General features: G+C 48.9%; 1 protein-coding gene across 1 annotated transcript; it reads left to right on the plus strand.

The window, feature by feature from the left end:
• The first annotated feature begins 1,121 nt into the window (after positions 1-1,121).
• Positions 1,122-13,405, plus strand: Tsga10ip (testis specific 10 interacting protein). Its single transcript, XM_059248960.1, has 8 exons — positions 1,122-1,333; positions 2,707-2,846; positions 2,925-3,637; positions 3,828-3,975; positions 6,868-7,038; positions 12,514-12,613; positions 12,704-12,822; positions 13,256-13,405. Exons 1-8 carry the CDS (start codon positions 1,130-1,132, stop codon positions 13,377-13,379), a joined length of 1,719 nt encoding a protein of 572 aa, XP_059104943.1. The 5' UTR covers positions 1,122-1,129; the 3' UTR covers positions 13,380-13,405.
• The last annotated feature ends 432 nt before the right edge of the window (positions 13,406-13,837 follow it).

Genomic DNA, 13,837 nt, shown 5'->3' on the forward strand with positions numbered 1-13,837 from the left:
AATACCAAAGAATAACATAAATAAACATAAAAATTTAAGTGAGGTGGAAACATTTCTAGAAAAATGTGGAATGCCCAAATTGGCACAAAACAACACAAACATGAACAGATCCAAAAACAGTGAAGAAAGTTCTAATAATCTAAGAGTCCGCTTGGACGTGGTGGTGCAGGCTAACAATCCCAGCATTTGGGAGGAAGCAGGAAGATCAAGTTCAAAGTCATCCTCAGTTACATACAGAGCGTGAGGTTAGCATGGGCTACACGAGACACTGCTTACAGAAACAAACAAACCTCCTCGAAACAGTAAGAAACAGACGAAAACTCAGGGGAAGGTCTGTGCTCAGTGGTGAGTGTACACTTAGTATTCATGAGGCTTTGTGTTCCAATCCCAGAACCAAGTAAAAGAGGGATGACTCTGTGACAGGCCTCAGTTGCTACACAGTCATAAGGACCTGTGTTGGATTCCCAGCATCCACACAGAAAAAACCTGAGAACTTGTTGGTCATGGTAGCACACACCTTTAATCCCAGTGCTCTTGAAGCAGAGGCAAGTAGAGCTCTGTGTGTTCAAGGACAACCTGGTCTACATAGTGACTTTTAGACCAGCTAGGGCTACATGTGAGATACTGTCTAAAATAAACAAAATCCATAAAAAAATCAAAACAAAAACCAAGTACACATACACATAGGCGTGCACAGAAAATGTAAGATTGAAGCACAGCTATTCTCAGCTCTGACCCATTTGCTGCCTCTTTCAGGAGCATGATATCCAGTGGGCTGGCCCTGTCATGGGCCTGGAGAGCAGAGTAATTGTATAAGATCTCACGAGGCTCAATCAGGCTGAAGGCAGGCTGAGGGACATGGCCTGCCTCAGGCATCAACTGGGTGGGCATCTTCACAGGAGCTGAGGACCCTTTGAGATGCCAAGTTCTGATGTCCCTTTCACAACAGATGGGCAAACATAGGCCTAAAGAGGTAGGAGCTTACACCAGGCCAGGTAGCAGGGGCAGAGGCAGGGTGCAGTCCTGGTCCTGTTGAATACGATCTCTGAGAGGAAGTCAGCATCATACACCTGGCTGACCCCTAGTACTTCTTGCTAGAGTCAGTCAGACTGGTCACAGCCTGGTTGTCATGGAGACGGCAGAGGGGGCAGTTCCAGAGCTAGCAGGTGGGGGTGGGAAAGGGCAGGGTACCAATATGCTAAACACTGACCAACTGTTGGCCAGGGCCACAACGGAGAGACCAAGGCAGAGCACAGAGCCCTTGGTTCCAGGGACAGCCACAAGGCTGTTCAAACTTCTATCAAGCATCTCTCCAGAAGAACAAGTGAGAGAGGTAGGCACTGCTGGGGAACTTCCAACTGCCCAGCGGCATCTTCGGCCAAGAGAAGCTAGGGCTGGCTGAGGCTCTTGAGGAACCAGAAGCCTAGAGCTCAGGTCCCGGTAACAGTTAGGAAGGCCTGGAACCGGCACCGTAGAGGACAGATGGAGCAGTCTGGGAACACGGCAGGGAGGAAAGAGCTTTTAGAAAACAGTCACTCCTTCACATCTGTTGCACTAGGTCTAGATCCCTGGGCGACATCCAAAAGAATGTGAGCCTTTGTCGTGGTTTTGTTTTGGGAGGTGGTGGTGGAGGGTTTGTTTGTTTGAGGGCTCCTACCAAATTATCTGGGCTGTCCTAGAACTCACAATGCTCCTACCTCAGTTTCCTGAATATCTGGGGCTACAGGTATGTGTCTTCATACCCAGACGTTTCCCTAAATTTAAAGAAGTCCAAACCAGGCATGCTGGTGCAGGCTGTTGTTCCAACGCTTGGGCAGTGGAGGCAGGAGGATCCATAGTTCAGAGCTATCCTCAGCCACCAGGTGGGAGACAGAGGCAGGCGAATCTCTGTGAGTTCGAGGCCAGCCTGGGCTACAGCGCGAGATCCAGGACAGGCACCAAAACTATACGGAGAAACCCTGTCTCGAAAAACCAAAACCAAACAAAACAAAACAAATGACAACAAAAACAATATAATATAATATAATATAATATAATATAATATAATATAATATAATATAATATAATATAATATAATATAATAAATTAATGGGGAACAGTATGATAATCGTATGTACACAATAAACAAATCAGGGCAATTCTCATCTCTGTGTTGGGAACATTTGGACACTTCTCTCACAGCAGAGTTCAATGGTGACAAATTTGGGATTTGGAAACAGTTGACAACATGTGTGGGTCCCAGCCCCACTACTCACCAGCCATGTGGCCTCTGCTCTTGGAAGTGCAAGAGCCTACCTAACTCTTTGCCTGAAAACGGGTAATAGCAAGCCTGCACTTCCCTGGGTGTTTCTTTGGGAAGGTCAAATATGTAACTGTCTAAAGTTCTGGTGCCTATGTGTGTGCAGCTTTTGATTGTGTGTGTGTGTGCAAGTTGAGGTCATAGAACAAGAGGTGGGAGTTGGTTCTCTCCTCTGTCATGTGGGTCCCAGGGATCAAACTCAGGTTGTCAGGCGTAGTGACATTGCCTTCACCTAGTGAGTCACCTCCCCAAACTGGGTCTGCAACTCTTGCTATTTGAACAGAAGAGGTAGTGAGTGATCAGGGAGTTTTAGAGACAGCCACAGCTGGGACAGAATGCCAAGAGAGGAAGCCCCTGGAGAGATGTAGAGTGGTACAGGAGCTGTCCTCTTCCCCTGTCTTGCCCAGGGGAGCCTTGGGAGTCGTGACAGCCTCCCGAGTCAGAGCCTCCAGCTGCAGAGGTCTCAGAGTGCAGGGCAGACGACAAGGAAAAAACGCAAGCCCCGAAGACGGAACAAGAAAGGACGAGGTTCAGCTGAGGCAGAGGAGTAAGCGGCTGGGGGTGGCCTGGGGGGTGTACTGGGGACCAGGAGGACCCTCACTCTGACTTCTGTCCTCTCCTTCAGTCTCTTCAGTTCAGCTTCTCGGAAGCCTTCCTTCCCTTTCCAGTGGGCCTGGGAGAGCTTCATCATAGATGGCCAGGCTCTGCTTCAGCAAAGTTCCTCTGTGGTCCTGGGCCAACGATCCCTGCTTTTGCCCCCAGCAGCCCCCCAGCTCAAGTCCAGGCGCAAGTCAGTAGCCAGCCTCTCAGAAGACCCCGGCTTCTGCCAGAAGACAGAAGTGCAAAACCAGGAGAGAAGATATCAGCTGGGGGGCCGGGGCAGCATTGCCCTCCCTCCGGGCAACTCAGAGAGCCAAGGGCTGGAGCCATGCAGCCAGGGTGGCTTCTGGCCACTAGGAAAAGGGTCAGGGTCAGAGTCTGAGGATGTCGCAGAGGTGGAAGGCCAGGATGATGAGGGGGCAGAGAGGGTTCTGAGCCCTGGGGAACTGCCCCAGCTCTCAGGGCAAGGCTTGACCTTGGAGGAGGAATGGATCTCAGAGGTGACAGAGGAGGAACACAGCGCCCCCCACAGGAGGAAGGGCAGCTCTCAACGTAAGGGGAGGAATTCTGGAGAGAAGGCATCTGAAGAAAGGGAGCTGCAGGGTCCTAGCCAGGGAAGCAGCTCCAGTTCCCATAGCCTCCGAAAGTCGCAGAGGGGGAAGTCCATGGCCAAGGATCTGAAGGGGCCCTGGGACCTGGAGCGGTTACACAGGCAGTTACAGGAGGAATTGGATTGCGGTGAGTGCATCTGGGAAGCCTGAGGTCCCTGGAAGCTGTGGGAGACCTGCACTCAGGTGGAGGGTTGGGGTGGCGGTGGTGGGGATAGGTAGTAGAGGTTGGGGTGGGCTAGGGATTGTCTGGGTGCTGGTTGGGACTGCCCAGTGACCCAGGAGAGAGTGTGACTCTGACTTGATTTTCCTGTGGACAGGTCCCGAAAAGCAGACCTGGAAGGCTTTGCGGGCAGCTGTCCAGGCCTCCACCAGGAATAGGAAGACCCCTACTTTGGGAGATGATGAAAGTTTCTTGTCTGCCAACTTCCCTAATCGCACCTTCCATAAACGACAGGAGGCCACTAGGTGAGGAAGAAGAGGAAGGAGAGCAAGAGCCGAGGGTGAGGGTAGATAAGGGGCCAGTTTACAAACGACACTCTCTTTCAAGTTCATTTATTCTTTGACCCATTCACCAGGCTTTCTGATTATCCATCCATCCTGCTCTTGATAATGTCCATTGTCTGTCCTACTGTATTAACACATGACACTTCTCAGTCCCTTCTTTTCTTCTAGTCACCCTTCAGCCGATTAATGTAACATATATGGAGTGTTACTGGGGGTCCTCAGGATAGGAGGGAGCAAGACTTGGGTCAGTCCCAAGAAGTTCAAGGTCTACAAAAGGAGATGGGTGGCTTATGGATGTTTAGTTCCAGCTACTTCACTTGGGCTAGAAGAAGAGACCACGGGCTCAGAGAAGCCTGGAGGCGAGGAGGCAACTGTTGGCCAAGATGAGGGCCTGAATCAGGTGTGAATGGAGAGAAGGGGACTCACTCCAGCGTTCTTTAGGGACTTAAGTGTGTGTGTATGTGGGTAACTGGAGATCAAACCCAGGGACTTGAGAATGCTAGGCTCTAATATTAAGCTATACCCTCAGCCATGCTATCTAAAAAAATTATCATATTTATTTACTTACTGTCTACGTGTGCAAGCATATGAGTACCACAGCATAGGTGTGAAGGTCAGAAGACAACTTGAAGGAGTTAGTTCTCTCCTCCTACCACCTGGGTCTGGGATTGAACTTACACTGTCAGGCCAGCCATCAAGCTCCTTTATCTGCTGAGCCATCTTGCTGTCCCAGCCCTGAGATTTTTTTTTAAAAAATTTTTTTTAAAATATGCATTTGGTGTTTTGCCATGGAACTGGAGTTACAGACAGTTGTGAGCTGCCATATGGGTGTTGAGAATTGAACCCAGGTCCTTTGGAAGAGCACTCAGTGCTCTTAACTACTGAGCAATCTCCCCAGCCCTAAGATTTATTTACTTTATTTCATGTGAATGAGTGTTTTGTCTGCATGCACGTCCACATACATGTCTGGTGCCCTTGGAGGCCCAGGAGAGGGTATCTGTTCCTTTGAACTGGAGTTGTAGATGGCTGTGAGACCCCAGGTGGGTGCTGAGAATTGGGCCTGGGTCCGAGCCCTCTCTCCATCCCCTCTATACTGTTTTTATATTCCCATCTACTATGTACAAGGGCTCCCATTTCTCCACCTGTCACCCATGTGGATGGTGGCTCGCATTTCTCAATTGTTTTGTTTGGGACAAGTCTTGCTATTTAGCCACAAATACTATGTCTGGTACTAGCTATGCCCCCCAGTTGGCACTGAACTTGCTGTAATCCTCCTGCCTCAGCCTTCCGTGTTCTAGGATTACAGGTGTATATCACCATGCCTGACCTTTTGATCATTTTCTTTTTTAAAGTTTATTTTGTGGGAGTGTAGGTGTGTATGTATAGTCCAGGGGTTGGTTCTCTGGTTCTCTCCTACCACTTTGAGACAAAACACTCATTCCCTCTCTTTTCCCTCTCTCTCTCTCTCTCTCTCTCTCTCTCTCTCTCTCTCTCTCTCTCTCTTTGGTTTTCCAAGACAGGGTTTCACTGTGTAGCCCTGACTGTTCTGGAACTCACTTTGTAGACCAGGCTGGCCTCGAACTCAGAGTTCTGCCTGTCTCTGCCTCCTGAGTGCTGGGATTAAAGGTGTGAGCCAGCACTGCCTGACAGTGTAATGGTTTCTTATGACATCAGCATATGATATTTCCAGTTCTTCTTTCTGTTAAGATGGCTTTGAAGCCCAATGTGGCGGTGCAGCCTGTAACCCCAGTTCTCGGGAGGTGGAGGCAGGAAGTTCAGAAGTTTAGTCACTCTTAGCTACAGAAAGAGTTCTGGGCCAGCCAGGGACACATAAGAAATGACATGCACAAAATACGTAGCTAGAGACAGAGATTCCTAGAAAGGAAATAGAGTAGCCAAGGGAAAGACTTGATTGATGAGAGGACATTGGCCATGATATCCAGGGAAGAATGTTCCAGGTTTGTCTAGTTGCTATTCAGCTATCCACACATTTTGCCCACGTCCTTTCGACATTTTTATTCTTCTCCCATGTATTTATGCATCTGACTGTCCATCCATCCATGTCTCAAGCTGCTGTCAAGTAAAGTGGTTAGACATCTGGCCCTTTCTCCAAGACAGATGCTGGGAAGGTATGTGAGCAGTGCAGAAAAGGTGCCAGGCTGTGTGCTGATCTCCTCGGGGCTCAGGAGGCCTCAGCTGAGCTCTACAGTGTTCAGGAGGCCTGAGCCAAGTGTTAAGAACTGGATCTCAAGCCAGGCAGTAGTGGCACATATCATTAATCCCAGCACTCAGGAGCAGAGGCAGTCGAATCTCTGAGTTTGAGTTCAGCCTGCCAGCCCGGTCTACAGAGCGACTTCTAGGACAGTCATGGCTACAGAGAGAAACCCTGTCTCAAAAAAAAAAACAAAAAACAAAAAACAACAAAACCAGCCGGGCGGTGGTGGCACACGCCTTTAATCCCAGCACTCAGGAGGCAGAGTCAGGCGGATCTCTGTGAGTTTGAGGCCAGCCTGGGCTACCAAGTGAGCCCCAGGAAAGGTGCTACACAGAGAAACCCTGTCTCGAAAAACCAACAAAACAACAAAAACCCAAAACAAACAAACAAAGAACTGGATCTCACTGTTGAAGAATAGGGTAAGGCCTTAAGGCCTTAAGCTGGTTGTAAGCCACCATGTGCAGGCTCCAGGAATCATGGATTCCATGACAAATGCCATTTGTTTCCCAGGCCCTTGGCTCTCTGAGACACATACTTCCTCCCACAGCCCCTCCCCTAAGGCTTACATGTTCCTCTATGCTTCTCTGACCTTCCTTGAATCTCCTGATCGGCCATAGACATCTCCCTTTCCTTCCCAGAAACCTGCTGCAGGCCTGGGAACAGCAGCAGCTGGAGGAGCGGCAGCAGGCCGAGAGGCGTAGGGTTCGGGAGCATCAGGTGCAGCAGCAGGTAGCTCGCTGTCTGGCGGCCTACACACCCAGAGGGAGCAGAGGGGCCTTGGCTGCTCAGCACAAACTGGAGGAGCTGAGGTAGGAGGCCAGGCTTTGGAGGGCCTGGCTGCGGCATGGCAGGGAGGGTGTGCTGGGTGTCAGGGTGCAGGACCCCACAGAAAGCAGGCCAGACCCCTTAGCTGCATTTTACCAATGAAGATGCTGAGGCCCCTGGAGCAGGGCAGGGTCAAGATCATTGAGTTATTAGTAGTAACCCCTTCAGATATTATCCTCAAGTTCAAAGCATTCTGCGTACAGTCATGATTTCAAATCTTCTTTTTTGGTTTCTTAGTGTCAGACATGCTTGTTATACAAATCGAGGATGGCTGAACACGGTGACGCACACCTTTAATCCCAGCACTCTGGAGGCAGAGGCACGCACAGTCTGGTCTAGTGAGTTATAGTCCAGCCAGGGAGACACTGTCTCAAAACAAAATGTTGAGTGGCTGGAGAGATGGCTCAGTGGTTAAGAGCCAGATGCCCTTACAAATGACCTGGGTTCAGTTCTCAGCACCCACACGGTAACTTACGATCATTTGTAACTCCAGTTTCAGGGACTCCAACCCTCTTCTTCGGGCCTTTGCAAACACCAGGCACACATGTGGTACACTTACATACATGCAGGCTAAACTCTCATAAATATAAAATACATATATTTAAATGTTGAAGATTGTAGAAACAGTTGCTGTGATAAATAGTTCCAGGGGCTCCACTCCTGGAGACAATTAGTACGCACGTTCAGCCGGAGTAATGAGTTTTATTATCTTTCCATGTTTTTGCTGTCCCCCTTTTGCGATAGGGTCTCTTTATGTACCCCGGCTGGCCTGGAAGCCAGGGTACACATGTAGACCTGGCTGTCACAGAGATCCTTCTGCCTGTCTCCTAAGTATAGGGATTAAAGGCACCACTCTGCCCAGCTCTCTTTTTCTCTTTTGTGATAGGGACTCATCTTGGTGGCCCAGGCTGTCTTGGAACTCGATATATAGACCAAGCTGACCTTGAATTTATAGCAATCCTCCTAAACCTAAGTGCTAGGATTAAAGCTTGTACCACTACACCCAACTCAGACTATATTCCTAGGAAGCAACTTCACAATTTAAGCCGTTCTTCCTAACAGGCCCTGAGTTAGGTAGTACCAACACCCACACAGTACTACAGAGGAGGAACTGAGGCCCAGAGAGCAGAGAGTTTAAATGATTTGCCCAGGTCTCAGGTAAGCCCTGGAAGATGTTTGGTTACTGTCTTAGGGTTTTTATTGCTGGTGAAGACACCATGACCACAGTAACTTTTTTTTAATTTAATTTTTTAATTATAAATGCAGGGCCATGGCTCAAGCCTTTTGCTAGCTAGCTTTTACATCTTAAATGAGCCCATAACTATGTATTGCCACATGTTCCGTGGCTTTACCTGCATCCCATTACATGTCACAGCAACTCTTATAAAAGAAAACATTTAATGGGGTGGCTTACAGTTTAGGGGTTTAGTCCATTATCATGGTGGGACAAGGCAGCATGCAGACAGACATGGTGCTGGAGAGGTAGCTGAGAGTTCTATATCTTGTGCAGGCAACAGGAAGTGAACTGTCTCATTGGGTGTGGTTTGAGCATATAGAGACCTCAAAGCCCGCCTCCACAGTGACCCACTTCCTCCAAGACCACATCTATCCAACAAGGCCACACCTCCTAATAGTGCTACTCCCTTTGGGGGCCATTTTCTTTCAAACCACCAGTTACCTTGCTACACTGAGTGCTTTAGTGCTTTAGTGCTTGCTCTTCAGTGACATGACACATAAGAGTCCCTGCAAAGGCTCAACCTCATAACATAGATAGTGTGACTAAGTACAGTTATTTAAGCCGCTGACGGGAACACCTATGGGGTCCTCTCTATGCTTGTTTTCTTTGGCTCAGGAGGTGTAGGAAGAGGCACCAAGGACTTGGCAGGGCTCAGATCACCTATGCTAAGTCAGTCTTGTTATGCCTACTTCATTTTTAAATTATTACTATTATTATTTCTATTTTAAGACAGGATCTTTCTATGTAGTCCTAGCTGTCTTGGAACTCACTATGTAGAGCAGGCTGACCTCAAACTCATAGAGATCCTCCTGTCTCTGCCTTCCTAGTACTGGGATTAAAGGCATGTGTCACCACACCTGGCTAGCTCAACTTCATAGATAACTTTACAGAACAGAGTGTCTTTTAGGGACATGTGTTGCGTCCTCGTTTCTCCTCATAAGGAACTTTTTTGAACTCACAGAGATCCTCCTGCCTCTGCTTCCCAAGTGCCAGGATTAAAGGTGTGCATCACCACTGCCTGGTAACTTCTTTTTAAAGCACTTCAGACGACAATTTGCAGAAGTCAGCTCTCTCCTTTCACCAAGTGGATCCTGGAGATTGAACTCAGGACCTCAGGCAGGGCAGCAAACACCTTTACTCACTGAGCCATCTTACACCTCCCCCACACATCTGTGTTTCTTTTGAGATAAGGCTTTCTATAGCTCAGACTGCTCTCAAATTTGTGGCAATCTGCCTGCCTTAGTCTCCTGAGCGCTGAGATTGCAAACACTTGCCAGCATGCCTTGCTAGCTCTAGCTCTTCAGGAAGCGGTAAGAATAAGGCCCATTCTCCAGCCAACAGACACATGAGAAGGGTGCTAGAGTCTTGTTGCTTCCTGCAGGGTGAAGGCACAGGTAGACCTTCCCTGGCAGTCTTCCTGCAGAGTGAAGGCACAGGTAGACCTTCCCTGGCAGTCTTCCGGCCTGCCTGGGGCAGGTGCCACAAAGGAACTCTGTCCCCATGAGATGGTCCAGTTTTACAACCGTGCTTCCCAGGAGGAGAGGCCAAGTAGAGGGACACTGTGGCAGGAGGTCTGTCATCCTGTACTTTGGAATGACAGAGGTGTTACCTACTGGCACCAGTTCTCTCTTTTTTCTTTTTTGGTGTGGACTTCCTTTCTGACAGAAATGGCAGTAGATATCCAGCAAGAAGTTGGGCATAATGGTGCACACATATCATCCCAGCTACTTAGAAAGCTGAAGCAGGGGGATAGCTTGAGGTCTGGAATTTTGAGTCCAGCCTGGGCAATACAGCCAGACTGTCTCAAAAACAAAACAAGCTTGGCATGATGGGACACGCCTGTAATCCTAGCATTTAGGAGGCTGAGAAAATAGGATTGTGCATTTTGGTCCAGCCTAGACTACAAAGCACAATTCAGTCTCTAAGACCTAAACAAATTGATGCTTAGGAGACAGCTTAGCCAGCGGAGTACTTGCTGCATGAGGACCTGGGCTGAGTCCTTAGCATTCATTTTTTTTTTTTTTAATAAAAATCAACAAAGTGAACCCAGGTGCAGCTGTGTGCACCTACAATCCCAATGCTTGGGAGGCTTGCTGACCACCTAGTCTAGCCAAATTGGTGACCTCCAGGTTCAGTGAGAGACCCTGTCTAAAAAATATAAGATGGTTGGCACAGTGGCACATTCCTTTAGTCGCAGCTCTTTGGAGGGAGTTCCAGGCTAGTCTGGTTTACATAGTGGGACCCTGTCTCAAAAAAACAAAACAAAAACTGTACAGCAAGAAAACCACAGGACATCATGTAAAAGGCAGTAGTCCTAACGCCAGCTCAAGACTGCCTCCACACCTGGGACCACTGGAAGTCTCTCTTGACTGGTGAAGACTTCTTAACAGTGCTGTGGTCCTGGCATGGTTTTCCCAGGGGATGTTGTTTTGAGTTTTTTCTCCAGGAAGGAAGCTTCCTTCCCTGGCACCTGTCCTAACACGGGAGGGCTTTCCCACAGGTGTCCAGTGTACATGCCTGAGAGCCTAGAACAAGTTTCAGATCTTGTCTGCTCATCCCTTTCATTCCTTCTGTGGGTTCTGCCACTCCATGCTGAGCATGTCTTATGTGCATTAACTGACAGATACCTAGTCCTGTGAGGAGTGAGGTTAAAAGGCAGTGTAACACTGGGCTGGGTGAGCAGACTTGCAGTCTCCGGTAAGCCAAGTTGGTCTAGAACTGTGTAGCAAAGGATAACTTCTGAGCTTACTATTGCATAATGGGTCTTTCTTTGGACTGCCAGCTCCTGAACAATGACACAGAGACTTTTTTTTCTTTTTCTTTCTTTCTTTTTTTTTTGTTTTTTTCGAGACAGGGTTTCGCTGTGTAGCTTTGCGCCTTTCCTGGAACTCACTCTGTAGCCCAGGCTGGCCTCGGTCTCACAGAGATCCACCTGCCTCGACACAGAGACTTTTTATTAATTATGAAAGTTTGGCCTTAGCTTTTAGGCTTGTTCCCACCTAGCTTTTATAACCTAAATTAACCCATTTATATTAATCTACGTTCTGCCTTGTGGCTCGTTACCTCTCCTCAGTCCTGTATGTCCAACTTATCTGTGTCTGGCTGGTGAATCTCGACCTCAGATTCTTTCCCAGAGTTCCTATCTCTGCCTGGAAGTCCCACCTATCCTCTCCTGCCTAGCTGTTGGCCATTCAGCTCTTTATTAAACCAATCAGAAGGTGCCTTAGGCAGGTGACGTTAGAGACACATTTTCACACGGTGTACAAAAAGTTTATCCCAACACTTCTGCCTGATGGATGCTGGGATTACAGGCACGTCAAACTGCAGACATGGAAGCTAAAGGACAGCTCCATGGGCTCCGGAGCTTAGACCAGAGCTGCCAGCCTTAAGTGTGGCAAGCACACTGACCTGCTGAGCCATCTAAACATCCTCAAACTGATTTTTTTTTTTTTTTTTTTTTTTTTTGGTGTTTCGAGACAGGGTTTCTCTGTGTAGCTTTGCGCCTTTCCTGGGACTCACTTGGTAGCCTAGGCTGGCCTCGAACTCACAGAGATCCACCTGGCTCTGCCTCCCGAGTGCTGGGATTAAAGGCGTGCGCCACCACCGCCCGGCCAAACTGATTTTTGTAAATAGTTTTTCTCCAGTGCAGCCCAGATCTTTCTTTTGTTTTTGACAGAGTCTCACTCTGCAATCCACACTGGCCTGGAACTTACTCCGTAGCCCAGACTGGCTTTGAATTCAGGCAGTTCTCCTCTGCCTCAGCTTCCCAGATGTTAGCCACCAGGTCCAGCTTTGGGAGATGTTCTTCTATTTGCAATAAGCTGCAAGGGGGAGAATAGGGAGGTGATTTAGGAAGGGGGAGGCTGTGCAAGCAGGAGCTCAGGAGCCAGGGCTGGTCCCTCCTTTGGGAGCGGCCAGAAGGTAGGGTAAGCCCTGGATAAACAGCCTAAACTGTTTGGGACAGGTGCTCAATCCTACAATTTTGGACGAGTCCCTCTGACCTTCCTGAGCCATCAGTAAAATGGGACAAATAAGTCCCACCCTAATAATCTCACACAAGAAATACAGGGGAAAAAAAAAAGAAATACATGGCCAGAATGGGAATGAAATGGTTTTGTAAGTCAGGGGAAACCTTTATATTAATAAGCTTCAATGAAGACCAGGAGCCTCTGGCCTGGAGAGTGTCCATGTTCAGCTGCCCAGAGGCCCGTCTTTTTCACAGGCGCAAAGAGCGACAGCGTTTTGCTGAGTACCAGGCAGAGCTGCAGGGTATCCAGCACAGGGTGCAAGCCCGGCCCTTCCTGTTCCAGCAGGCCATGCAGGTGAGGGAGACCCCTTTCTTAATAATCAGAGAACCACAGTGCCCCCAGCAGCCTTGGTGAAGAATAGGAACCTTTCTTTTCTCTCATCAGACCAACGCCAGGCTCACAGTAAATCGGCGCTTCTCCCAGGTGCTGTCAGCATTGGGAGTAGATGAGGAACAGCTGCTGGCTGAGGCAGGCAATGCAGAGGGAATCACCCAGAAACACAGGTGAGGTGGGACAAGGTATCCACACCAGCGTCTGGTCCTTCCAGTGTTCTCCATGTCACCCAGGAAGGTGGGCCAGTTACTGTTCCCACCTCCAATATGACCAGAGGAGTAGGACCTTACTCGAGGACACAGGGACAAATAAGCAGCAAAGCTAGTCTGGGACTCTCAACAGGCCAAGCAGCAGGTGCCACACTGTTACCCTATGCATACTGTCCCTGACACCTTAGAATAAGTAATCTGGTATAGAGCGGGGATTATAAGATTCACTTCACAGTAAAACACAAAACACCTTGAGACTGCAGGAGGGGTGTCCCTTCCCAGGGACTCACAGCAGCCCAGTATAAGTTAGATTTGGACCCACAGGGTAAAAGGCTGCAGTTGGGTATGGGGTGGGGTGCTATGGAGCCCATTGGCCTCCATCTGTGTCTTTAAGGAGCCACCGGTCATTTGGAGTAGATATGGAGCCCTCTTCTCAGAGCTCCCCAAAGGTAGAACACACCAGCGACCAGCCTGGAAGACTCCCCTCTCCCAGCCTGGAACCAGCACACAGTCCCTGAGATAAAAATTAAAGACTTTATGGCAAGTACAGTGTGAGATTTCTGAGCGGAGTTGGCTATGTGATAGGGGAGGGGTAGTGGCATGTGGGTGGCCTAGACTTAGCTGTTTCCCACTTATGCTGGGGACCCTGGCTGCACCCCTTCTTCAGCAAACACATGCTGTCTCTGCTTCTGAGGAGTGGGGCACCTGGAAAGCGATCAGCTGAGGCTTTTCCATGCTTTCTCTAACATACATATACCTGGGGACCTAGAAATCCTGCCTCTGAGGACTCCCAGTCTTGGAGTGGAGCTTTAAAGGAGCATGCAAATCACACCAAAACATGCCGAGATGTACTTCACAGGAAAGCCAAGAGGAGTAATTACTATCAGAAGGGAGTGAGTGTGTGAACCTTTAACTTAAAAGCCCCTCTCGCTGAGCAGCGGTGGCGCACGCCTTTAATCCCAGAACTCAGGAGGCA

Source organism: Peromyscus eremicus, chromosome 1 (assembly GCF_949786415.1).
Source record: "Peromyscus eremicus chromosome 1, PerEre_H2_v1, whole genome shotgun sequence".
Taxonomy (NCBI): domain Eukaryota; kingdom Metazoa; phylum Chordata; class Mammalia; order Rodentia; family Cricetidae; genus Peromyscus; species Peromyscus eremicus.

Coding starts and splice junctions, on each gene's coding strand:
- Tsga10ip (XM_059248960.1), top strand. CDS start 1,130: ATGGAGACGGCAGAGGGGGCAGTTCCAGAGCTAGCAGGTGGGGGTGGG. Junction 1,334..2,706: donor CAGAAGAACAAGTGAGAGAG/GTAGGCACTGCT, acceptor TGTCTTGCCCAG/GGGAGCCTTGGGAGTCGTGA. Junction 2,847..2,924: donor GGTTCAGCTGAGGCAGAGGA/GTAAGCGGCTGG, acceptor CCTCTCCTTCAG/TCTCTTCAGTTCAGCTTCTC.